We start from the raw sequence: 25,335 nt of genomic DNA, 5'->3' as shown, positions 1-25,335 counted from the left end.
AAAAATACGAAAAATTGGCCGGGCATGGTGGCGGGCGCCTGTAGTCCCAGCTACTTGGGAGGCTGAGGCAGGAGAATGGCGTGAACCCTGTAGGCGGAGCTTGCAGTGAGCCAAGATCGCGCCACTGCACTCCAGCCTGGGCGACAGAGCAAGACTCCGTCCTAAAAAAAAAAAAAAAAGAATTGAGGAGTGAGGCCGGGCACAGTGGCTCATGCCTGTAATCCGGGCACTTTGGGAGGCCAAGGCGGGTGAATCACAAGGTCAGAAGATTGAGACCATCCTGGCCAACATGGTGAAACCCCGTCTCTACTAAAATTAAAAAAATTAGCCGGCCGTGGTGGTGCATGCCTGTACTCCCAGCTACTTAGGAGGCTAGGGCAGGGGAATTGCTCAAACGTGGGAGGAGGAGATTGCAGTGAGCTGGGATAGCGCCACTGCACTCCAGCCTGGCAACAGAGCAAGACTCTGTCTCAAAAAAAATAAAAATAAATAAATTGAGGAGTGATTTTTATGCTCCTTGTGTTGAGTTTTGAAAAAACTAGAACCAATTTCTCCCTGTCTTCCCTTTCTCCTCCTTCCCTTGCTGGGCTTTGAGGAGGCCTGCCCTGTTTGTGGCTGTTCTTTCTAACTCTGCTGTTTTCCCCCAAAAACCACGTAGCCTAAGTCTGCTGAGTCTCATGTAACCAAGCACCACATACGTGGCAGTGCTTAACACAAGAAGGGCTGAAACAGGCCTTGGGACTGGTTCCCTGTGGCATTTTACAGTGTTGGCCCTAGTCTCTGCTTTGTCCCATAGGCATCGGAGGGTCTTTGCAGAACTATGAAGTTTTAGGACTTGACTTTTGCTACTTATGCTGAAGTTCATTCTTTGTGTATTTACGTGTATTTAACATGTTAGTCCTAAACTCTGGTTTTTTTTTACCCTATATCCTTAGTTCTGTTAATTCTGTAGCGGTTCTGTGTTTTCTTTTTTAGCTGATCACTCTTACTGCCTGGTGATGCTTATCTTCACACTATTTGAGGGCTCTGGTCCCTACTTCCACTCTTAAATTTACAAACATGAAGTCAAATTTCTGAAAAATTAATGAACAAGAATGAACCAGGATATTCCAGGGTCTCTGGATTAATAAACCAAAATAATATTATGACTAGATTTTGAGATTGAAGGCAAATTTCTTAAAGCTAAAGAGGAAGGTGTGGTAAATCCACATTGTCCACTGCTCAGCTTTGCCCCTAACCTGGTACTTTATAGTTTTAAAAATGGTTCACAGGACGACATAAAGAGTAGATCACTTATGAAAAATGTAAGTGGGGTTTCTCACTCCTTTAAATTATTTTTTCCGTATAGTATGTCCTATGTCCTATAATTTTTTTCTAGTAAAATAATTTCCAGAATTTATTCTGGGGGTGTGTGTGTATTTTAAACTTTTCTATTTGGATAGAAAGGATCTTGTACGCCCGATATAACATGGGAAGGAACCTGGTCCTTGAGACAGTTACTCCCTGATGATTTCCACATAGGAGATGGGGAACTGCTCTTCCTTCCATGGGGCTTATGTGAGTCTGTCCCGAGTGGGCAGTAGCCAAGTGCTTGGGGCATTAAAGGAGCAACTCGGTTCTCTGATCTCTTTGGGACACATAAGCTGTTCCTGTCTGACCAACAAAAAAGTTTAATTCTGGGTTTAAAATTTAGTATAAGAAGTTTATTTTTTTAAAAAGGAAGAAGGGAAAACTTGAAGAATCAATTTTAGGCCTAACAAATGGAACCATTCCAGAAATGTATTCATGCAGTATTGATTGAAGTTGTTTGCATGGTAGAAAAAAGATTAATCTTTCCACCTATACTCATAACCCTCATCAAAATGAGCTTTCTCTGTGAAATAGCTGTATTCATATCTGGCCCCCTGTGGAGAACATGCTCTACTTTGAGGATACATCTATCCTATCCTTCCTTTTCTGTATCTCCTGTATTCTGGCACAATACCTTTATATTCTGGAGGCTTTCCTAAAGACCCTCTTCTAATTAACTAGAGACAGAATAAAGAAGTATTTTTCAGCTGGGCGTGCTGGCTCACACCTATAATCCTAGCACTTTGTGAGGCCAAGGTAGGTGGATTGCTTGAGGCTAGGAGTTCAAAACTAGCCTGACCAACATGGAGAAATTAGCCAGGTGTGGTGGTGTGTGCCTGTAGTCCCAGCTACTTGGGGGGCTAAGGTAGGAGGATTACCAGAGCCCAGGGAAGTGAAGGCTGCAATGAGCCATGATCGCACCACTGTTGTCCAGCCTGGGCACCAGAGTGAGACCCAGTGTCCAAAAAGAAAAAAAAAATCATTATTATTAGGAGACAAACTTCTTTTGACAGAGGCACATGTATTTGTGTAAATTTAGAGGTCCTGTACTTTGTCACGGAAATAACAAGTTCTTGGTTCAGCTTCATGTATATTGCACGTTCTCCTTAACACCTTTGAAGGCCTGCTGCAGTGGCTCATTCCTGTAATTCCAGCACTTCGGGAGGCCAAGGTGGGCAGATCGCTTGAGTGCAGGAGTTGGAGACCAGCCTGGGCAATATGTTGAGTCCTCGTCTCTACAAAAAATGCCAGGTGTGGTGGTGTGCACCTGTAGTCTCAGCTACTCGAGAGGCTGAGGTGGGAAGATCATCTGAGCTCAGGAGTTTGAGGCTGCAGTGAGCTGTAATTGCACCACTGCACTCCAGCCTGGGCAACAGAGTAAGACCCTCTCTCAGAAAACAAACAAAAGAAACATTGGTATCACAGCTTACACATAAAATGGATATAACATCTACCTTATGGTGTTTTCTGATAGTCAAATAAGATGATGTATCCAAAAGACATTTTCTATGGGATAGTCAAATGCTAGATTAGTCTTCTTACCTTTCTATCTAGAAAGGTTAGAAGTTTTCTAAGTCTCAGAAATTTTTCATCTTGTGGTTTTTTGAAAAGACAAATGGAAATGAAAATATTTTAGAACATTCTTTCAATGAATTTTAATATGAAATATCAGAAAATATCAGTTTCTAAAATATTTATATAAACATACTACTTTGGAGAGTTTTATAAACTTTATATTTTATTCTGGAATTTTATTTAGTTGGTTTATTTGAGAGATGGGGCATTGTTCTGTTGCCCAGGCTGGAGTACGGTAGCACAGTCATAACTCACCACAGTCTCCAACTCCTGCGCTCAACTGGTCCTCCTGCTTTAGCCTCCTGAGCAGCTGGGACTATGGCATGCACCACCACACCAAGCTAATTTTTATTTTATTTTTTATAGAGATGTGATCTTGCTGTATTGCCCAGGCTAGTCTTAAACTCCTGTCCTCGACTTCCCAAAGTACTGGGGTTACAGGTGTGAGTTACTGCACCCAGCCTCTATTTTTAGATTTTTAAATGTTTGGATTCACTCTAGAATTATTTTTAACCTTTAATTTCACGTTGTTTTCCAGATTGGTTGTATCTATTAAGGATTACTGTTTTCCCTTATGAAATGTTTAATTTATTTGTGTTTTTTATTATTTAGAGAAGTATAATAGAGAAATATATTATTTTTGAGTTGTATCCTTTTTTTTTTTTTTTTTTGAGACGGAGTTTTGCTCTGTTACCCAGGCTGGAGTGCAGTGGTACAATATTGGCTCACCGCAAGTGATTCTCCTGTCTTAGTCTCCTCAAGTAGCTGGGATTACAAGCATGTGCCATCATGTCCGGCTAATTTTTGTATTTTTAGTAGAGATGGGGTTTCACCATGTTGGCAAGGCTCATCTCAAACTCCCGACCTCAGGTGACCCACCCGCCTCGGCCTCCCAAAGTGCTGGGATTGCAGGCATGAGCCACTGTGCCCAGCCTGAGTTGTATATTTTTGCCCTGAGCAATTATTCTGTATTTAAATGTCATCATAAGCAGTTAACTTAAATGTATTTTTATTATTAAACTTCTTGATTATTTCTTAAATTATGTAAGTTAAAATGTATAACTATTTTTTCAAAGCCCTGAAAAAAATTGTTTTAATGTGTATTGGATGGACTTTAGTTTTAGAATTCTGATAGTTAATAAACACCAGTAGAGGGAGCTCCAACTCATCTTTCTTGGTGAAGTTCGCACTTGAGAATGTAGGTTTGTAGAAAGGACGCATTTAAACTTAAAACTTAAACAAAACATGGTTATATAAATTTTCAAAGGTACTAAAGAATGACAATTGTAATTTTCTTTAACTTGTTGGAATAAAAGAATCTTAGTTTGATTTCCATACTTTGAAGTAAACGGCCCTCAAATATAACTGCTTAAACGCAAAACTTCTACAAAGTGTAACCTCTTGCAAATGATTCATTAAGCAAACCAAAGGCTTTTAAAATCAAGAATCTATCTGCCAGTTAAGGAAGAGGATAAGGAAAAGGAGAGAAAGGAGAAGGAGTGGTTGTGGTAGTATTATTGTTTGAAATTAGATTAAGTAAAGTAAAATTGTAAATTATTGGTAGATAGTCACAATAGCAGTGTCATATGAAGGTGGATTGCTGAGTCATTGGGCAGTAATTTTATATTACTGAGAACTTTTATGCATTCAGAAGGTTTTTAAACCAAAATCTATAAAGGCTTCATTCAGAACCTTTGCTCACATCTAGAGACCTGGTCCTAATTATTTCCTGTTGGTTTCTTTATAGACCCCAGAAGAAAATATCATGTGAGACTCCTGGCTTACAACAACATAGAAGATGGCTATCAGGCAGATCAGACTGTCAGCACTCCTGGATGCGTGTGTAAGTGAAAGCCATGGCAGTTTGTTTTACTATGACTCACACTGTTCTTTCTCCTCCTCCTCCTTTAAGTTACAGTCTCACTACTACTTGGAAGCTTTGGTGGCTTAATTTATATCCTCTGTGCTGCGTAGCATAGTTTTTTTGTTTTGTTTGTTTGTTTGTTGCCTCCCAGTTCAAGCGATTCTCCTGCCTCAGCCTCTTGAGTAGCTGGGACTACAGGCACCACCACCACACCCGGCTAATTTTTTTTTTTTTTTTTTTTTTTTTTTTTTTGTATTTTTAGTAGAGACCGGGTTTCACCATGTTGGCCAGGCTGGTCTTGAACTCCTGACCTCAAGTGATCCACCCGCCTTGGCCTCCCAAAGTGCTGGGATTACAGATGTGAGCCACCGCGCCTGGCCGAAGTATCTTAAACAAATAGGTGCTCAGTAAATATTTAAGTAAGATATATTGAATTATAAGTCCTATTTTCATTTTGCATACAAAAGACCATTAGACATTTAACTGAGGAAAATAACCACTGAATATCTACATACCAAATTTTTTAAAGTCTGCTTTTCCCTCGAGGCTGTTTCTCTCCAATTGCTGTTCACTTGTACTGCTCCTAAGAAGGATGTTCTAGTCTTAAGTCCCCCACTGGTTTTCTCAGTGTTTTTGGCTAGTAGCCTGACTTCTCTGTGCTTCTGCTTTCCAATCTGTTAAGTATCAGTAATGTAGTCACGCACAGCAGAATGACATTTCTGTCAACAATGGACCACATATGTGACAGTGGTCCCATAAAATTATAATGGAGGTGAAAAATTCCTATCACCTATGACATTGCAGTTACAATCTCATAGAGCAACCTGTTACCATTTCTCTGTTTGGATATGTTTGGGTACACAAATACCATTGTGTTACAGTTGCCCACAGTATTTAGTACAATATCATGCTATACAGTTTTATAGCCTATGGGTGATAGGCTATACCATAAAGCCCAGGTGTGCAGTAGGCTATACCATCTACGTTTGTGTAAGTGCACTCTCTAACGTCCACACAATGATGAAATCACCTGATGAAAAACCTAACACATTTCTTAGAATGTATCCCTGTTGTTCAATGATGCATGACTGTTTTTGACTTCTTATATAACTCACGGAAGAGCTGTTTAGGTTTGGATGATATATCTCTAGATCACTATGAATCTCTGGTGGAAGAAAGACCTAAAATCAACTTATAGGGTGGGATATTATTATTTTACCATTTTACCACTTTCTATGTTAAATGTTATATCGTATCATAAATTAACATTGTTTTTCTCAATAGCTGTTCGTGATCGCATGGTCCCTCCTCCACCACCACCCCACCATCTCTACGCGAAGGCTAACACCTCATCTTCCATCTTCCTGCACTGGAGGAGGCCTGCATTCACCGCTGCACAAATCATTAACTACACCATCCGCTGTAATCCTGTTGGCCTGCAGAATGCTTCTTTGGTTCTGTACCTTCAAACGTATGTAGCTCCTATTAATGGTTATTTTCTTTGCTTACCTCACCACGCCCCCCCACTCCAACTTCTACTTCTTACCATCTTGGGCCCAGCTCAGGCTTCACCTGTAAGCATTTGTTTCAGGACTTAAGTTATTTATAAAGTGGCTAGGAGTTTTGCATCCTTACTGTATTCTGAAAACCATACTTTTTGACATTTAATTTATATAAGTGATTTTAAAATTTTCCTTGCCTCATGCAACAAGATTAGGCAAGAAGCTATTATTACTCTCAAGTGATTAAACTGAGCATGTTTAAAGAAAGAAAGGAGACTATTTTCATGCTGGCAGTCAAAAAGTAGGGCCAGTTGTCTTTCTGTTTCTAGGTTAGAGTTAAGAAAGATGCCCATCACAGTGCTCTAAAAGAATGATTTTGGGGAGGCTGAGGTGGGAGGATTGCTTAAGTCAGAAGTTTAAGATCAGCCTGGGCAACATAGCCAGATCCCATCTCTCCAAAAATTTGTTTTTATATCAGCCAGGTATAGTGGTGCATGCCTGTAGTCCTAGCTACTTGGGAAGCTAATGCAGGAGAATTGCTTGTGCTCAGGAGATGAAGCCTGCAGTGAGCTATGATCCCACTGCTACACTCTAGCCTGAACAACAGAGCAAGGCCTCGTCATGAATGAATGAATGAATGAATGATTTGACTTCCAATATTTCAGAGGAAATCCCTTTGTATTGGGACATTTCGAGTTTGCTGTCAAAGAGAGGCAACTAGTAGGCTTATTTCTACAGGACAATACCAAATGTAGTATTCTAATTTAGAAGTCCAATTAAATTGTTCTTTAGTCTAAACATTTTTTCATATAAAATAAGGAGGTAATAAAAAATAACATTATGCCCTTACCTATTTGGAAATGCTGACATTCTTTTAGAAACAATAATATACTACCAGCATTAACAACTTCATCACTCATTATTATAGATCAGAAACTCACATGTTGGTTCAAGGTCTAGAACCAAACACCAAATATGAATTTGCTGTTCGATTACATGTGGATCAGCTTTCCAGTCCTTGGAGCCCTGTAGTCTACCATTCTACTCTTCCAGAAGGTAAAGAAAACAGCTCCCTATAGATTTTATCTTTAAAAAAAAAATTAAGGAAATGTTTAAAAAATATGTATGTCACTCTGTGTAGGATACTACCCTAGTTGCCACCTACCACTTGATGTATATATTTGTTTTGTTTCATTTTTTGGCTTTTGAAATTTCTTTTTCCTTATTATATTTAAATTTTTTTTTCTCAGTGTGTGTATTGTACAAGCAAGTAGGCTTAAATTTAGTGTCCTTTTAGAAACCTTAAAAAAAGATCAGGTGTGCTGTTCAAATCTGCAGCCAAAAAATTTTAAATGGCGGTAAGTGAATAATATGTTTGTTAATGATCTTAGGAGCCCACATTATAATAAAGTTATTTCTGTATGAATAGCAGCTTGATAGTGTGCACAGTGCAATTTATATATCGGATTGAGCACCAATTCTGTAGCTTACCTGTGGCTCTAGCTAAGATATTTTATGTCTCTAGACCAACATTTTCTTATCTCTAGAATGAGGACGAAGGACTAGATAATCTATTATATAAGCATCATTTCTGCTCTATTTTAATTATACAGAGAGAAAGTAAGGGACATTTATGACAGTGAACATAGGACTTTGTTGCTATGGTTTTGGCAATATTCCATATGAGATGTGTTAAAAACCGGCTCTTCACACTTTGATATTAAACATGGAGTCAACTTAAATTCCTAGATTTTACTGTTTTTCACAGATATATTATTAGATGTAAGTCTGCCCTGTAAATTCACTGATTCACAATTTTTCCAGGAATAACTATGTTTTAATGTCAGGAGCATTTTCTTCACTGGCCTCCTAGATCAGGTTAAGTTGATGTTCTATACATGTTAGTGAGAATTATCAGTACTAATGGGGTGAAACCCAATATCTAATGGACAGGTGCTGTTGGTGGAAGTAGACATTTCTAGTTAGCAATTTAGCAAAATGTTTCAGGAACCTTAAAAATGCTATCCCTTTAACTTAGATTCTCCATCTAGGAATCTATCTTATGTTTTTTAATGTTTAAATATTATGAAAATACAAGAAGAAAAGTAGTACTTTACTATTATCACTAATGATCTTTGAAAGCTGTGACTTTTTATGGAGGTTTCTAATTTTTTGAACTTTTTTCTAAGCCTATAAGCCAGGTATTTGAGTATTTATGAACCATTTTACTCTATTAATACAATATTTTGTTGTGTGTGCACAGCACCAGCAGGCCCACCAGTTGGAGTAAAAGTGACATTGATAGAGGATGACACCGCCCTGGTTTCTTGGAAACCCCCTGATGGCCCAGAAACAGTTGTGACCCGCTATACTATCTTATATGCATCTAGGAAGGCCTGGATTGCAGGAGAGTGGCAGGTCTTACACCGTGAAGGTAAATATCATAAATTGCCATGAAGGATGAAAAGTACGATTATTAATATTAAAGAAACAAAAGGAAAGGGGAATCTAGAGTTTATTTTGAATTTACATTTTTACGTATGAAGTAATAAAAGATTTTGGCTTTGTTCAAAGGGCATTGGGAAGCCATCCACCAATTTTAAGAATAGTTTGTGTTTCAAAAAGGTTACTGTTACTTTTGCTAATAGAACAGATATAGCCGGGCACAGTGGCTCATGCCTGTAATCTCAGCACTTTGTGAGGCCGAGGTGGATAGATTACCTGAAGTCCGGAGTTCGAGAGCAGCCTGACCAACATGGTGAAACCCCATCTCTACTAAAAATACAAAAATTAGCTAGGTGTGATGGCAGGCGCCTGTAATCCAAGCTAACTGGGAGGCTGAGGCAGGAAATTGGCTTGAACCCGGGAGGTGGAGTTGCATTGAGCCAAGATCGCACCATTGCACTCCAGCCTGGGCAACAAGAACAAGACTCTGTCTCAGTGGGGAGAAAAAGAGGTTTGGTTGAGGCCAACTGGAGATTAGAGTAATGCAAAGGGACTAGTTAGGAAATTACTGTAGCCATCCAGGAGAGAGGTGATAGTCCTGGACTAGGATAGTGAGGATTAAGATGGAAAGGATAGGATGGTTGGCCGATATTTAGGAGTTAAAATTGATAGAACTTGATAGCTTGGATGATAGGAAGGAGAGAAGATTAAGGAAGGGAGATTTGTTATGGATGAGTCTTAGGTTTCTGATAGTGTGTCTTGCAAGGAGAAGGAAACACTGGAAGGAGATATGATTGAAGAGAGAAGACCTTAGTAGTGCTAAAGGGACTAAAATGGTCCACATATGAAAAAAGAATTGACCTGTATGAATATTAGAGTCCTCTTAAATACAGGGAAAAGCTGATTAGGGCTTAAGAACACTGAATTTAATTTTTTAAAGAGTAATTTTTTTTAGTTGAGAAAAACTGAATTACAAAGTTTTTAGGTTTCTTACTGCATACTTTTATTATATCCTTTTCTAAATCTTGCATTTTTTTTTTTAAGACAGAATCTCAGCCTCCTGAGTAGCTGGGATTATAGGCACGCACACCACCACGCCCAGCCTAGATCTTGAATCTTGAAGTTGGACAAGTCCCATTTGCCAGATTTTAGCTGGGCCATCACATAAATAGTAAAACTTCATTATTTTGGCACTTCCTTAATTTAGACATACATTCTGAGAAGAGAGTAGTTTGCCAACCAATAAAAAGCTGAAGAAGAATTTCAGGCAGGAAATGTAGTGGCCACCTATGCACTATATTCTATACACTCTACAGTACTAGGCACTCCCACATACATTGTACTTTTCAAGAGGAATATTTATCCAATTAAGATAAATTTAAAAGATATTTATGTGCGTGTAATATAAAACTCTATGAGTTTTAAAATAAGCAGATGATGACTTTACCTGGAGTTTTGATCATTGCATGTTCATATTTTTCATTAAGCGGAAGCCCCACTAAATAATGATTTCATGGTCACTGAAGAGACTTGAAAGTACTAAGTGTTTGGCAGCAGTATGATTTTATGTTTATATCGGTTATCTATTGCTGCCTAACAAACTAATTTACAACTTAAAATAACCATTTTGTTTTCTCACAATTCTTTGAGTCAACAATTTGGACTGAAATCAGCTTGGCAGTTCTATTGGTCTCTCACGAGGCTGCAGCCATATTACAGTTTTGATAGGCTCTGAGTAGTCTAAAAACGGCAAGACAGAGGCTGGGCGCAGTGGCTCATGCCTGTAATCCCAGCACTTTGGGAGGCCGAGGCAGACGGATCACGAGGTCAGGAGTTCAAGACCAGCCTGACCAATATGGTGAAACCCTGTCTCTACTAAAAATACAAAACTTAGGCAGGCATGGTGGCTCATGCCTGTAGGCCCAGCTACTTGGGAGGCTGAGACAGGAGAATCGCTTGAACCCGGGAGGCAGAGGTTGCAGTGAGCTGAGATTGTGCCACCGCACTTCAGCCTGGGTGATAGAGTGAGACTCTGTCTCAAAAAAAACAAACAAAAAAAACCCCACCAAAAACCGACAAGAGCGGGCTCCCCAGTCAGGAAGAGAAAAGAGGAAGCCCCACATACAAAGCTTTCACAAGCCTCTGCTTACTTCACATTCGCTAATGTCTGATTGGGCAGAGTAAGCTATATGGCCAAGCCTGGAACCAGTGTCGGGAGGGCTACAAGGGGGTGAATCGACGGGGGGTGTAATTCACTGGGGCCCTCATTATTACAGTCTACCACAGTATTCTTTTTTTTTTTTTTTTTTTTTTTTGGAGACAGAGTCTCGCTCTGTCGCCCAGGCTGGAGTACAGTGGATCTTGGCTCACTGCAACCTCTGCCTCCTGGGTTCAAGTCATTCTCCTCCTGCCTCATCCTCCCGAGTAGCTGGGACTACAGGTACACGCCATCATGCCTGGCTAATTTTTTGTATTTTAGTAGAGACGGGTGTTTCACTGTGTTGCCCAGGCTGGTCTCGAACTCTTGAGCTCAGGCAATCTGCCCACCTCAGCCTCCTGAAGTGCTAGGATTACAGGCATGAGCCACCATGCCTGGCCTCACAGTTTTCTTAAAATGTATAATTTAGTCTCAGTCATTCAAGTCCAAAATGATTTATTGACACAGCACTTAACTAAATAACTAACCTGATTTAATGAGTTGTTATAAGTATTAATAAAGAATTTTGATAATGTGAACACATACTTCTTTTAGTTCTTCATTTGCACCTGCCTAAAAAGAAGCAGTATAGAGCCGGGTGCGGTGGCTCACACCTAAAATCCCAGCACTTTGGAGGCTGAAGCGAGTGGTTCCCCTGAGGTCAGGAGTTTGAGACCAGCCTGGCCAACATAGTGAAACCTCGTCTCTACTAAAAATATAAAAAATTAGCCAGGCATGGTGGCAGGCGCCTGTAATCCCAGCTACTAGGTAGGCTGAGTCAGGAGAATCACTTGAACCCAGGAGACAGAGGTTGCGGTGAGCCGAGATCATGCCATTGCACTTCAGCCTGGGCAACAAGAGTGAAACTCCGTCTCAAAAAAAAAAAAAAAAAAAAAAAAAAAAAGCAATATATATGTTGTTCTGGCTCCTTTTAAATGTATTCATTTGTAGTTTTGGAACAGAGCTCAGAAAATAGTATTTTGTCTCATTGATGCCTCAGTAGTGAAAGCGATTACAGTTACAGATTTTTACATCTGTGTAAGCCTTTCTAGCTATATAATAGTGCACAGGAAAAATATTCTCTTAGTTGTTGTGGTTTTAAGAAACATTTGTGAAAAGCTTTTGTCATTTGTTAAATGTAGAGAACTTTTCGTAGCTAAGGCCAATGATTCATAGAGAACAAATAAATCAGTAAAAAGCAACTGAGTTTACTTTTCTGAGAGAGAAAAAGTTTGACTCACATTTAAACAAAAAGCAAGGAATATAACACGGCATTTAAAGAAAAATTAAAATGTCTTTTATGTATAATTATGGCAGCTTTTGGAAAATCTATGGTATAGAAAAAGATGAAGGAAAAAAGAATAGGGAGAGTGTCAGTTTCTCATTAGGTTTATACATATTTACGTATACATTTAATTCACATATTTTAATACAAATGGAACAAGGTATTTTTTGGGAATCAAAACATTTAAAAATGTTTCTGGTGAGCATATAATACTTGTGGCTAAAATGGTACATGGTAGTACAATGGTTGAGCAGAAACATTATATGAAATTATGCTTGTATGTAATTTAAAGTAGATCAAAAATTATAGGCCATGGTGGCATGCACCTGTAGTCTCAGCTACTCGGGAGGCTGAGGCAGGAGAATCGCTTGAACTCAGGAGGCAGAGGTTGCAGTGAGCCGAGATCACGCCACTGCACTCAGTCTTAAAAAAAAAAAAAAAAAAAAAGATTACAGGCCTTTATCCTCCTCGTATGCAGTAAATCAGCACAAACTACTCAATTCTTTTTAAATCCAAAAAGCACTGGAGGAAATTATGTTCTATCTCAGCAATTCATGAATTCTGTCCTTTATGAGTTTCCTGATATCATAAAGATGCCCCTCTTTCAAAAAATTTTTGTCATGATTAAATAAGTTTGAGGAATACCATATACCTTTCCTCTTGTTAGAGACTCACACTGGAAATTAGCAATCCTGTAATAAAGGAATCCATTTAACTCAACATTTGCCAAATGAATTGGACCACCAATAGTAGGAACATTTTCTTTTATTAAACTAATTCTTACTGAGTGATGACTATGTGCCAGGCTCTATTCTAGGCACTGGCAGTACCGCAGTGTACAAAACAAAGTCCCTACCTCCATTGGAGCTTGTATCACAGGTAACAAACCAGCAAATATATACATTTTCAAGTAGTGTCATAAATGCTATAAAGACAGTTACAATAGGGAAAAGAGACAAAGTGATGGAAATAGTAAAAGAGTTCCTGCGGAAGTAATGACATTCAAACATAACCCTGTGGATATCTGGGGGAGGTGCAAAGGCCCTGAGGCAGAAGTGTGCATTGGCATGTTAGAGGAACAGCAAGAAGGCCAGGGAGATTGGAGTGAGGGGAAGAGCAGGCGGTAGGAAATGAAGTAGGGAGGTAACGAAGGGCAGATTTAGACCAGATTTCATGAGCCACAGATTTTATTCTAAGAGAGAGGAAGGTATTGGAGACCTTTGATTAGGTTTACGTTGTGAAAGGATTGCTCTGGCAGCCACCCGAGAAGTAGATTGTAAGGAGGTAAGAGTGGAAGCTAGGAGACCATTTCAGAGGCAGGTGTCCATGTGAGAATGGATGAGGGCTTGGACAGGAGTGGTAATGGTGAAAGTAATAAGCTGTTGGAACATAAGTAGAAAAAAGCCAGTCAGATATGCTTGTAGATTGATGTAGGGCATAAGAAAAAACAGAAGCCAAATCAGTGGGAGAAATCAAGGGTTTGGTTTTGAAAGTGTAGAATTTGAGATGTGTCTTAGATGTCCATGCAGAGAGACTGATTAAGCAGAGGCTGATTAAGTTTATGGGAGAGTTTTGGACTATAGATATATGTAGTTATCAATGTATAGGTGATGTTTAAGGCTGTGGATCTGGAAAAATAATCACATAAGCATGTGGACAGAAGAGAGAAAAATCTGAGATTGTATCCTGGGGCACTTCTCCAACCCCAAAATCTTTTGCTTTTATAATTTGAATGGACACTATGGTCCAAATATGAAAAAAAGTTTTCTGTCTTCCAAAAGAGGAAGAAGAGGAGTCGGAGGTAAAGGAAAAAAACTTACTTTTATTTACACTTGTGTCAGATACTTGCCAATAATAGTTTATTTAATCCTTATAATAATTATATAAGGTGGGAACTATTGTCTCCATGAGGAAAGTACAGTTCAGTAACATGCCCCAAGTTAGAAATTGCTCGCTTGGTTACATGACGAGATTTGACCAGCACTGATGTGAATTAGCCTGTTACACTGTCTTGCTTGTAAGATTCCTAGTCTGACTGAAGATTCAGACACATATAAAAGGCAGGAGACGGAAATAATCACACTAATTAAGATTGAGAAGTCTGTTGAGAGAGTATAGACAGATCACTCAGATCACTTTAGTATTTGTGAAATGCTTTGAGTGTCCTCATAGGGGAACCAGAATGTTATAGTTTCCCTTTTTTCTAAATGAAGATACTTTTTGGGGGAAAAGGAGAGTGCGTGCACACATGTACTGCTGGTCTGTGTATAAAACAAATTAAGTGAAAAGACTTAGTTTCTGGTAGTGATTAGTTTTTGCCAAGTACTTTTTTTAAATTAAATGCATTTTACCATAAAACGAAAACTCAATTTATTTATATCTCTGTTTGTGAAGACATGGAAATGTTCTTCCTTTCAGCTAAGTGTAACATGTCACAATAAATCTTTGTTTTTTTAATTCCTCTGCCTAAAAACATAGCAACAGTGGAAAGACTCTTCCTGATTCTAAATAGGGGTCACTTTGTTTATTGAACAGTTGTGTACTCAGGTAGCTCACACTCTCTTCAGGCCAAGCTGAAACCAGAGAACATGAAAACAAGTTGTGTTCTGGCTCCTGGCATTGCTGCTGGAGGTTTGGCTGCCTCACACCGTGTGACCTGCAGAGGTGGCCTCCATCTCATGACCTCAGCTTTATGATCACCCCGTGTTTCATTTGCCTAATGAAATATATTCCAGCAAGTGCACTGGAGTAGGTACCTTTGGCCAGGAGGCAACTGTCACAAACTATTGTAAACTCTTTGAAGCTATTTTAAGGTTGCCCTGAGTCAGGAAAAAATGAGATGAAATCAGCACTGGAAAGCTAGATTTCCCTGTGCATATCCACCCACAAACATAGTGCTGAAACAACTTTCTGGTTGAATTTCTATTACACTTTTAGCACTAGAATTAATTCCTAGGGTAGGAATTTTTTTGTAAGACAAATACTTTGGTGCAGTGGCAGAACAAGGGCAGAAAGACACCTCAAGAAATGGCAGTGTCCAAATAGGAATCTTTCTTATCAGTCATGCAACAGAGAAAATACCTTTAGATATCAAATATCATATATAAATTCAAATGATAATTGCCTATGAAAAGAAGTAGATCTTACACAGATTGCTGGTGGTGATTTTTATAGTTTAATCTGAGACCTGTCTTCAGTACTGTGAGGTTCCTGCATAAGTGTGCATTTTCTTCCCTGTTTATCTTGAATTTGTGATAATAATTAGGCCAGGCTGGGTGCGGTGACTCACACCTGTAATCCTCGTACTTTTGGAGGCCGAGGTGGGCGGATTACTTGAGGTCAGGAGTTCAAAACAAGCCTGGCCAACATGGTGAAATCCCGTCTCTATTAAAAATACAAAAAAATTGGCTGGGCGCGGTGGCTCACGCCTGTAATCCCATCACTTTGAGAGGCCAAGGCGGGCAGATCACAAGGTCAGGAGATCGAGACCATCCTGGCTAACACAGTGAAACCCCGTCTCTACTAAAAATATAAAAAATTAGCCAGGGGTGGTGGCGGGCACCTGTAGTCCCGGCTACTCAGGAAGCTGAGGCGGGAGAATGACGTAAACCTGGGCGGCAGAGCTGGCAGTGAGCCAAGATCATGCCACTGCACTCTAGCCTGGGCGACAGAGTGAGACTCTGTCTCAAAAAAAAAAAAAAAAATTAACCTGGTGTGGTGGTGGGTGCCTGTAGTCCCAGCTACTCAGGAAGGTGAGGCAGGAGAATTGCTTGAACCCAGGAGGTGGAGGTTGTAGTGAGCCATGATCATGCCACTGCACTCCAGCCTGGGCCACAGAGCAAGACTCCATCTCAAAAAAAAAAAAAGAATTAGCCCAGTAAAAATATATTCATGCTTTCAAAAATAATCATGTTGTTTTAATTTAGGAAGGAAGAACAGGATTACCTGTCACAGCTATTACCATAAACACTCAAAATTAAAAAAAGATTCTTACATTGGATTTTTAAAAATCCAATTATAATCATTGAAAGCTTGGCACAGTGGAGTGTGCCCGTAGTCCCAAATACTGGGGAGCCCAGGAGTTCCAGTCCAGTCTGGGCCATGTAGCAAGACCCTGTCTCTAAAAAATAAGAGTATAATTATTGAATCTGGGTTCATTATACCATTATTTTTGTGTGCATGTTTCAAATGTTCCATAATAAAATGTCCTAAATTCTGTTTGTATTCATATCTATGTAAAGAGTAAAACATTACACACACACACACACACACACAGACACACAGACACACAGACACACACACACACATATATATACAAAGCCAAACAAAAATGTGTACTGTTTTTAAGAACTCCTAAAATAGAATTACAGAAAAGGATTATATTGGGGAAATGTACATACTACAATGTTAAGTGAAAACTCTAATATGTAAAAATTCATGCAGTAAATATATATTCACAAATATTCACGTATGCACACACAAAATATACTAAAATGTTAACAATGAAAGATTGCAATTTTATTTATATTTCTTTTTATTTTCTAAATGTTCTACAATGTGTCATCTTGATAATCAGAAAAATATTTTTAAAAATAAAGGACCATGTTTGTATACTATGAGTGAAAGAATAAAAGATAAATGTTCACTTAATTTGTAATTGATGTATTTATAGGGGCAATAACTATGGCTTTGCTAGAAAACTTGGTAGCAGGAAATGTGTACATTGTCAAGATATCTGCATCCAATGAGGTGGGAGAAGGACCCTTTTCAAATTCTGTGGAGCTGGCAGTACTTCCAAAGGAAACCTCTGAATCAAATCAGAGGCCCAAGCGTTTAGATTCTGCTGATGCCAAAGGTCTGTATACTGCCATAGTCACTGTGATTTTTCTTAAGAAAAAAAGTATTCTCCCTTACACTTTATTTCTGCTCCTACAATTGCCATATCCCTAAACTGGCTCTCAGTTCCTTAAGTTGTTGCTGATGAGGTTCTGATGTTACAGAGCTGCATGGCTTTTCCTCGTACTCCTAGAAGGAGGCAAAATTATCTCAGAATCAACTGCAGTTTTGAAATTACTGTTTCCAGTTACTTCTTCTCCCAGCTGTGATTCACCAGGACAGAGGAGCCACATCAGCCGTGAACTGGTGGGAGTGGGCTTCCTGGGAGGTTTCACAGAAATAAACAGCAGTGCTGGTTGTGGTGTTCAAGTTAAGAAGAGAGCATGGTTTTCATTAAGAGTTTTCACCACAGAGAAACAGCCTTTCTGGAGAGAAAATTTTTTTTTTCCCCCTCTCTGTCTTCAGAAAAGCAATTGGAGAAAATATCTTTAAAGAGCTACTGTTACACTACTCATCACAGCTGTCCATGTGTTCCCAAGAAAGCCGGTGCCCCCTGTAGCACAGGACTGGACACTGCCTTTGCCTCCTCTCTGGGGGAGTAGGCTTGTGGAGAAGAGGGGCTGCTCTAAATGGAGGAAATGCCAGCTGAACTCAGGGCAGGATTAAGGGCTCTTAGCTTCACAGAGAATGGTCATTCGGTGCCAGGGATATGTGTGTGTTAGAATGAGAGAGGAAAAGAGCAGGACAGGGCAGTCAGATTTAAGAACAGGAAGGAGGTAGCCATCGTAGCTACTATATTATCAGGGGAAATGGAAAGCAAGGCTCATATTGGCTTCTCAAATACCTTGCCACTCAAAGTAGTCTAGAGCCCAGCAGCATGACATCACCTGAGAGCTCCATAGACTTGCAGAATCACAGGCCCCACCCCAGACTTAGTGAGTCAGAGTTGGCATTTCCACATAATCCCTAGTGACTCACAGGCACATGAAAGTTTGAGAAGCCCTGCTTTAGTGTATGTAAATGGAAAACTAATCTTCAACATGCAGATCTGCTTTTAAGGCATGATATAAAATCTGTTCTTGGGTCTATCAAGGAACATCTATGTTTTGTACCTGTTTTATAAATTATGAATTGATGTTCATGATTGCTATAATAATATATCTAAAACTCATTTAAAATCTTTAATATTGGGCCGGGCATGGTGGCTCATGCCTGTAATCCCAGCACTTTGGGAGGCCGAGGCGGGCGGATCATGAGGTCAGGAGATCGAGACCATCCTGGCTAACACGGTGAAACCCCGACTCTACTAAAAATACAAAAAAAAAAAAAAAATTAACCAGGCGTTGGTGGTGGGCGCCTGTAGTCCCAGCTACCAGGGAGGCTGAGGCAGGAGAATGGCGTGAACCTGGGTGGTGGAGCTTCCAGTGAGCTGAGATTGCGCCACTGCCCTCTAGCCTGGGCGACAGAGTGAGACTCCATCTCAAAAAAAAAAAAAAAAAAATCTTTAATATTGGAAGATAAATGTGTCTCTGAAATCACTGATTAAAGATTACTGTGAGTCCTTTCTGCTTTGATGTTGACAATGTCAAAACTTTTCCTATGAGATAAAGAAAAATTTTGGAAAAGCAAGTACCTGAGAATTATAAATTGAATATTTTTCTGATTGATTATGAGTAAATGTGTTTTCCCCTCTAGTTTATTCAGGGTATTACCATCTGGACCAAAAATCAATGACTGGCATTGCTGTAGGTGTTGGCATAGCCTTGACCTGCATCCTCATCTGTGTTCTCATCTTGATATACCGAAGTAAAGCCAGGTGTGTTTCCATTGCTAGAGGTGCTGAGGTAAAAAACACTTAAATTACAGTAGCCACAGGAAACAAATGAAAGTCAAGTGCCTTTTAGAGTAACTGGGATTTCCCACTTTAAAATAAATGTGCAGTATTGTTCCCTGAGTTCTTACAGCTACAGAAATGTGCTCATTTTAGAGGGAGATTATTTTCTTGCTGTTTGAAAACATTATGCCAATATTCTTTTTTTTTCTTTTTTCTTTTCTTTTATTTTTTTGAGACGGAGTCTCACACTGTCGCCCAGGCTGGAGTGCGTGGCGCAGTCTCGGCTCACTGCAAGCACTGCCTCTTAGGTTCATGCCGTTCTCCTGCCTCAGTCTCCCAAGTAGCTGGGACTACAGGCGCCCGCCACCACACCCGGCTAATTTTTTTTTTTGTATTTTTAGTAGAGATGGGGTTTCACCATGTTAGCCAGGATGGTCTCGATCTCCTGACCTCGTGATCTGTGATCTGCCTGCCTTGTCCTCCCAAAGTGCTGAGATTACAGGCGTCAGCCACTGCTCCCGGCCAATGCCAATATTCTTAAATGAGGACTAGTGTCCTTTTTTTTTTTTTTTTTTGAGACAAAGTCTCATTCTGTCGCCCAGGCTGGAGTGCAGTAGCACAATCTCAGCTCACTGCAACCTTCACCTTTGGGTTCAAGCCATTCTCCTGCCACAGCCTCCCAAGTAGCTGGCATTACAAGCGCCTGCCACCACGCCTGGCTAATTTTTGTATTTTTAGTAGATTTCACCATGTTGGCCAGGCTGGTCTCAAACTCCTGACCTCAAATGATCTGCCCACCTTGGCCTCCCAAAGTACTGGAATTAAGGTGTGAGCCACTGTGCCTGGCCTAGTATCCTCATTTTCTTAGTATTTTGAGAAACAGAAAGAATATCCTTTGGTTTAAAAATAATAATAATTGCACACTTGTGCAGGCATGGTGGTAATCACACCTTGGTAATCCCAGAGCTTTGGGAGATCAAGGTGGGAGGATCCCTTGAGGCCAGGAGTTTCAGACCAGCCTAAGCAACATAGTGAGATCTTATCTCTACAAAAAATGTTAGGCCAGGTGCAATGGTTCACGCCTGTAATCCCAGCACTTTGGGAGGCCAAGGTGAGCGGATCACCTGAGGTCGGGAGTTCATGACCAGCCTGACCAACATGGAGAAATCCCGTCTCTACCAAAAATACACAATTAGCCGGGCGTGGTGGCAGGCGCCTGTAATCCCAGCTACTCGGGAGGCTGAGGCAGGAGAATGGCATGAACCTGGGAGGGGGAGCTTGCAGTGAGCCGAGATCGTGCCACTGCACTCCAGCCTGGGTGACAGAGCAATACTCCATCTCAAAAAAAAAAAAAAAAAAAAAAAGTTAAAATTAGCTGAGCATAGTGGGCATGTGACTGTAGTCCTAGCTACTTAGGAGGTTCAGGTAGGAAGATCATTTGAGCTCAGGAGTTTGAGGTTACAGTGAGCTATGATCGTAGCACTGCACTCCAGCCTGGGCAGCAGAGTGAGAGATCCTGTCTAAAAAAAAAAAAAAAAAAAAAAAAAAAAGAAAACACAATTAATCATGTTTACAAGAAGATTGCTTTTTCTTACTATCTAGAATATTTTCTGTTTCAGTAACAGTACCTGAAATGCCTGAGTCGCTGAGAACACCACAGGACATATGGTGGGATTCTCTAGACAAGGGTTAAAACAAATGTAATAAACATGGATTGAGTGTCTATAAACTCTATCAGGCAATCTCATCTATGGATTGACTTTGGCTAAATTTTTAGCAGTAACTTGCATTCAGTGAACTTGTCTATTTTTAAGCTTTTATATTTTGGGTTTTGTTTTCATTTATTAAGGCTATTTTTTTGAATTAAAAAAAATCAACGTCAAATACACGTTTTAGGTAATCCCTGTCATTAGACTCCCTCCATTAGCACAGATTTTTCAGTTTATATGTTTTGTATTTCTACATAGAAACATACTACTCAAAACATTATGTCAATGAAATAGTTCTAACATTTTTGTGTATATTGAACTGCCTTAGTTTTATTGTCCAAATTTCTCACTTTAAGAATTTTTTAATAAAATATTTGTGCACATTTATGCACATTTAGTACTGCCTAAATCTTGAAGTACTACTCTAAATTTACCATCATTAATTGGAAAGTGAATTGTTATGCTAGTGTAATAATCCTCAGACCTTAAGGGGAAAATATAAGTTAAAAATTGTAATTTCTGCACAAATTATGAATAAGCAACAAAAATTGTAGAGAGTAATTTTAGATGAAGTAGACATCGAGGCAAAAAGAAATAAAGATGCCTCTTCAAATAATAAAAGTTTGCAGCAGTAAGTTAAAATCTAACACTCGATTCTAAAAATATTTGAGAAATGTGTATTAAAGAACTTCATTGCTTACAAAGTTTTGTTGATAGGCCAGGTGGTTCATTTGCCTGCATCTTCTATGAAATTAGAAGACTTCCTCTTCTTGCCAATGTTTTAGGAAATCATCTGCTTCCAAGACGACACAGAATGGAACTCAACAGTTACCTCATACCAGTGCCTCCTTAGCTAGTAGAAATGAGGTAGGAAAGAACCTGGAAGGAGCTGTAGGAAATGAAGAATCTTTAATGCCAATGATCATGCCAAACAGCTTCATTGATGCAAAGGTACTGAGCTGCGGAATTTGCTGCATAAGCCGTTCTTCCATTCATCCTCCCTGTGTCTGTAAAATGTACTTCCCCCAAAATTGTATGTTGAATGTACTATACCAATACTCTTATTAATGAAATATTGAAATTTTACCCAGATCATTCCTTACATAAACTATTTAGGGGGAAAAAGGTGAGGATAGATAAAAGGTGAGAAAGAGTTATAGAAAAAAGTGAGGAGGTAACAAAAACTCAGTTAGATGAGATTATATGAAGTGAAGTTGTCTTAACCAAGGACACCATGGTCATTAGTCTATATTTACTATAATTTGGACTGACCTGTATTTACTGGGTGGTCACCTTTTTGTTAATCCATTTGACTTAGTTTGGCTGATTGTTGAACTTAATTGCTTATCAGAACATCCCAAGTATGAATGCCATTTTTAAAAATATGGAGCATCTAAATAGGTGCCTCAAGATCCTTCATTTTATGGCTGAAGAAAGCTGTAGAGAAACACCACTGGAAGAAGTTACTTCATGTCCTTTCAAGTATATATAATAATAGTGCTGTTGTAAGCATTGTGAACAATAACTTTAAAAATTATTTTTAGTCACATTACAACTTTAGATATTGTACGTTATTGGAATAGCTCCCACAACCAATGTGCTATAAATCAGTTGTCAGCAAACAGTCCCACCCAGGCTAGACTGGGGCCTGTTTTTGTGTGGCTATCTTCTGAGCTAAGACTGTTTTTTACTTTTTTTTTTTTTTTTTTTTGAGATGGAGTTTCAGTCTTGTTGCCCAGGCTGGAGTGCAGTGGCACGATCTCGGCTCACTGCAACCTCCACCTCCCGGTTCAAACGATTCTCCTGCCTCAGCCTCCCGAGTAGCTGGGATTACAGGCGTGCACCACCATGCCTGACTAATTTTGTATTTTTAGTAGAGACGGGGTTTCACCATGTTGGTCAGGCTGGTCTCGAACTCCTGACTTCAGATGATCTGCCCGCCTTGGCCTCCCAAAGTGCTGGGATTACAGGTGTGAGCCACTGTGCCCAGCTGTTTTTTACATTTGTAAAGTTTGTTTACAAAAAAAAATCCAAGAAGATGATGATGGGACATAGGCCATATGTGGCCTGCAAAGCCTAAAATAGTTATGATCTGGCCCTCTACAGAAAAAGTTTGCCAAACCCTGTTATAAATTATTTTTCCTTTATCCTTTCCTAAAATTTAGAATAAAAGAAGTATAACAAAGTTTCAGGCAGTTTTGATACTAAATTTTATGAATTATATTCAACAGATGTAATTTACTTGTATCTAGTACAGCATTGTATACAATACATATTATAGGTAAATATGAATAAATGAATATTTGCTCTTTCTCTTTTCTTTTTGTTTGCAGCCTAATTTAGTTTTTACTTTTCAATACAAATTAAGCCACTCAACTTATTTCAAATTAATCTAAAACATTAGAACCTAAAACTTTTACACGAGCTTAAAAAGTACTAATATAGTCCAAGTGCGATGGTTGACGCCTGTAATTCCAGCACTTTGGGAAGCCAAGGTGGGCGTATCACCTGAGGTCGGGAGTTCGAGACCAGCCTGACCAATATGGAGAAACCCCAGCTCTACTAAAAATACAAAAATTAGCCAGGTGTGGCCGGGCGCGGTGGCTCATGCCTATAATCCCAGCACTTTGGGAGACCAAGGCGGGCGGATCGCGGGGTCAGGAGATTGAGACCATCCTGGCTAACATGGTGAAACCCCATCTCTACTAAAAATTAAAAAAAAAAAAAAATTAGCCGGACATGGTGGCAGGTGCCTGTAGTCCCAACTACTCGGGAGACTGAGGCAGAAGAATGGTGTGAACCCGGGAGGCGGAGCTTGCAGTGAGCTGAGATTGCGCCACTACAATCCAACCTGGGTGACAGAGCCAGACTGTCTCAAAAAAAAAAAAAAAAAAAAAATTAGCTGGGTGTGATGACGCATGCCTGTAATCCCAGCTACTCGGGAGGCTGAGGCAGGAGAGTTGCTTGAACCCAGGTGGCAGAGGTTGCAATGAGCCGAGATCGCGCCATATTCTTCAGCCTGGGCAACAAGAGCGAGACTCTGTCTCAAAAAAAAAAAAAAAAAAACAAGTACTAATATATAACTGTGATTGTATTATTACTAGTTTGGAAGTAGATATGAGAGAGGTTAGGAGAGAAGCAGAGTGGGGAGGATGATGTAGGGAAAAAAAGAAACTAAAATGAAAGGAGCAGAGAGGTAGAGGCCTGAAGTGAAGGAGAGACACACATTTGGAGAGTATCTCTCTTAATTCCCTTGGGTTAGCCCTAGAGTTGATACTCCACCTAATGTCATTTTGTTGATCATATGTGGGTTCATTATGGTTTTTTTTATCCCCATCTGCTTTTTAAAATTTTCAAACATACAGAAAGGTTGAGAGAATAATGTACTGAATATACAAATTAATAATTGTTAATATCATAATTTTGTATCTTTATATACTTTTTGCTTGCTATACCATTTGAAAATAAGTTTTGGAATATATAGCACATATATATGTATCTTAATGTGTTTTGGGATATATATTTTATGTATAATCTTAAAAATAAACCTATTATATTGTTTTGACCACTAACAAATACCTTGACTATGTTGTACTACCTGTTTTGTGTTTGTTTGTTTTGTTTTGTTTTGTTTTTTTGAGACAGAGTCTTGCTGTGTTACCCAGGCTGGGGTGCAGTGGCGTGATCTCGGCCCCAGGTTCACGCCATTCTCCTGCCTCAGCCTCCCCAGCAGCTGGAACTACAGGCGCACGCTGCCATGCCCAGCTAATTTTTTTTGTATTTTTAGTAGAGACGGGATTTCACTGTGTTAGCCAGGATGGTCTAGATCTCCTGACCTCATGATCCGCCCACCTCAGCCTCCCAAAGTACTGGGATTACAGGCATGAGCCACCGCGCCCGGCCTATTTTGTTTTGTTTTTTTTTGAGACGGAGCCTTTCTCCGTTGCCCAGGCTGGAGTGCAGTGGCTTGATCTCAGCTCACTGCAACCTCTCCCTCCTGGGTTCAAGCAATTCTCTGCCTCAGCCTCCTGAGGAGCTGGGATTACAGGCGCCTGCCACCACGCCTGGCTAATTTTTGTATTTTTAGTAGAGACGGAGTTTCACCGTCTTGGCCAGGCTGGCCTTGAATTCCTGACCTCATGATCCACCCACCTTGGCCTCCCAAAGTGCTGGGGTTACAGGCATGAGCCCCTGTGCCCAGCCGTACTGCCTGTTTTAAAGAAGAAATGATGACATCTATGATCATTTTTGTTAACATTTAAGCATTTTGTGTACTAATGCTTACTATTTGGGTAATGAGTACATTAGAAGCCCAGTCCCCACTACCACACAATATGTACCCCACTCATGTAACAAACATGCACGTGTACTCCCTGAATCTAAAATAAAATAAAAAGGAAAAGGGAAATGTGAAGCATGTAGTAAAAGTTAAAGTATGCACTACTTGTGATAAAGTGAAATCTATGATACCAGGATATTTTACATTTCCCCTCTTTATTTCCTCAGGGAGGAACTGACCTGATAATTAATAGCTATGGTCCTATAATTAAAAACAGCTCTAAGAAAAAATGGTTTTTTTCCCAAGACTCAAAGAAGATACAAGTTGAGCAGGTAACCTATCTAAATGAGAAAAATTTTTGGCAATGCGTGATATATGAAATGATGATTTAAAAAGGAAAATGTGAATTCATGCTTTATTTTAATTTTCTGTGTTCTTCATGGCTGTGATTTTATTAAT

General features: G+C 39.6%; 1 protein-coding gene across 5 annotated transcripts in view; it reads left to right on the top strand.

Annotated features, from left to right (window-relative positions):
- Positions 1 to 25,335, top strand: part of PRTG (protogenin) — a 146,806-nt gene that overhangs the window by 96,922 nt on the left and 24,549 nt on the right. For all 5 annotated transcript variants that reach the window (XM_063716663.1, XM_002825480.6, XM_063716662.1 and 2 more), the window contains 8 exons: positions 4,673 to 4,768; positions 6,074 to 6,260; positions 7,220 to 7,347; positions 8,555 to 8,725; positions 16,891 to 17,073; positions 18,750 to 18,870; positions 21,383 to 21,548; positions 25,104 to 25,208. In XM_063716663.1, coding sequence (XP_063572733.1) covers positions 4,673 to 4,768; positions 6,074 to 6,260; positions 7,220 to 7,347; positions 8,555 to 8,725; positions 16,891 to 17,073; positions 18,750 to 18,870; positions 21,383 to 21,548; positions 25,104 to 25,208 — 1,157 coding nt within the window. The remainder of the gene's footprint in view (positions 1 to 4,672; positions 4,769 to 6,073; positions 6,261 to 7,219; positions 7,348 to 8,554; positions 8,726 to 16,890; positions 17,074 to 18,749; positions 18,871 to 21,382; positions 21,549 to 25,103; positions 25,209 to 25,335) is intronic.

Source organism: Pongo abelii, chromosome 16 (genome assembly GCF_028885655.2).
Source record: "Pongo abelii isolate AG06213 chromosome 16, NHGRI_mPonAbe1-v2.0_pri, whole genome shotgun sequence".
Lineage (NCBI taxonomy): Eukaryota > Metazoa > Chordata > Mammalia > Primates > Hominidae > Pongo > Pongo abelii.
This window is presented reverse-complemented; position numbering and strand designations above follow the sequence as displayed.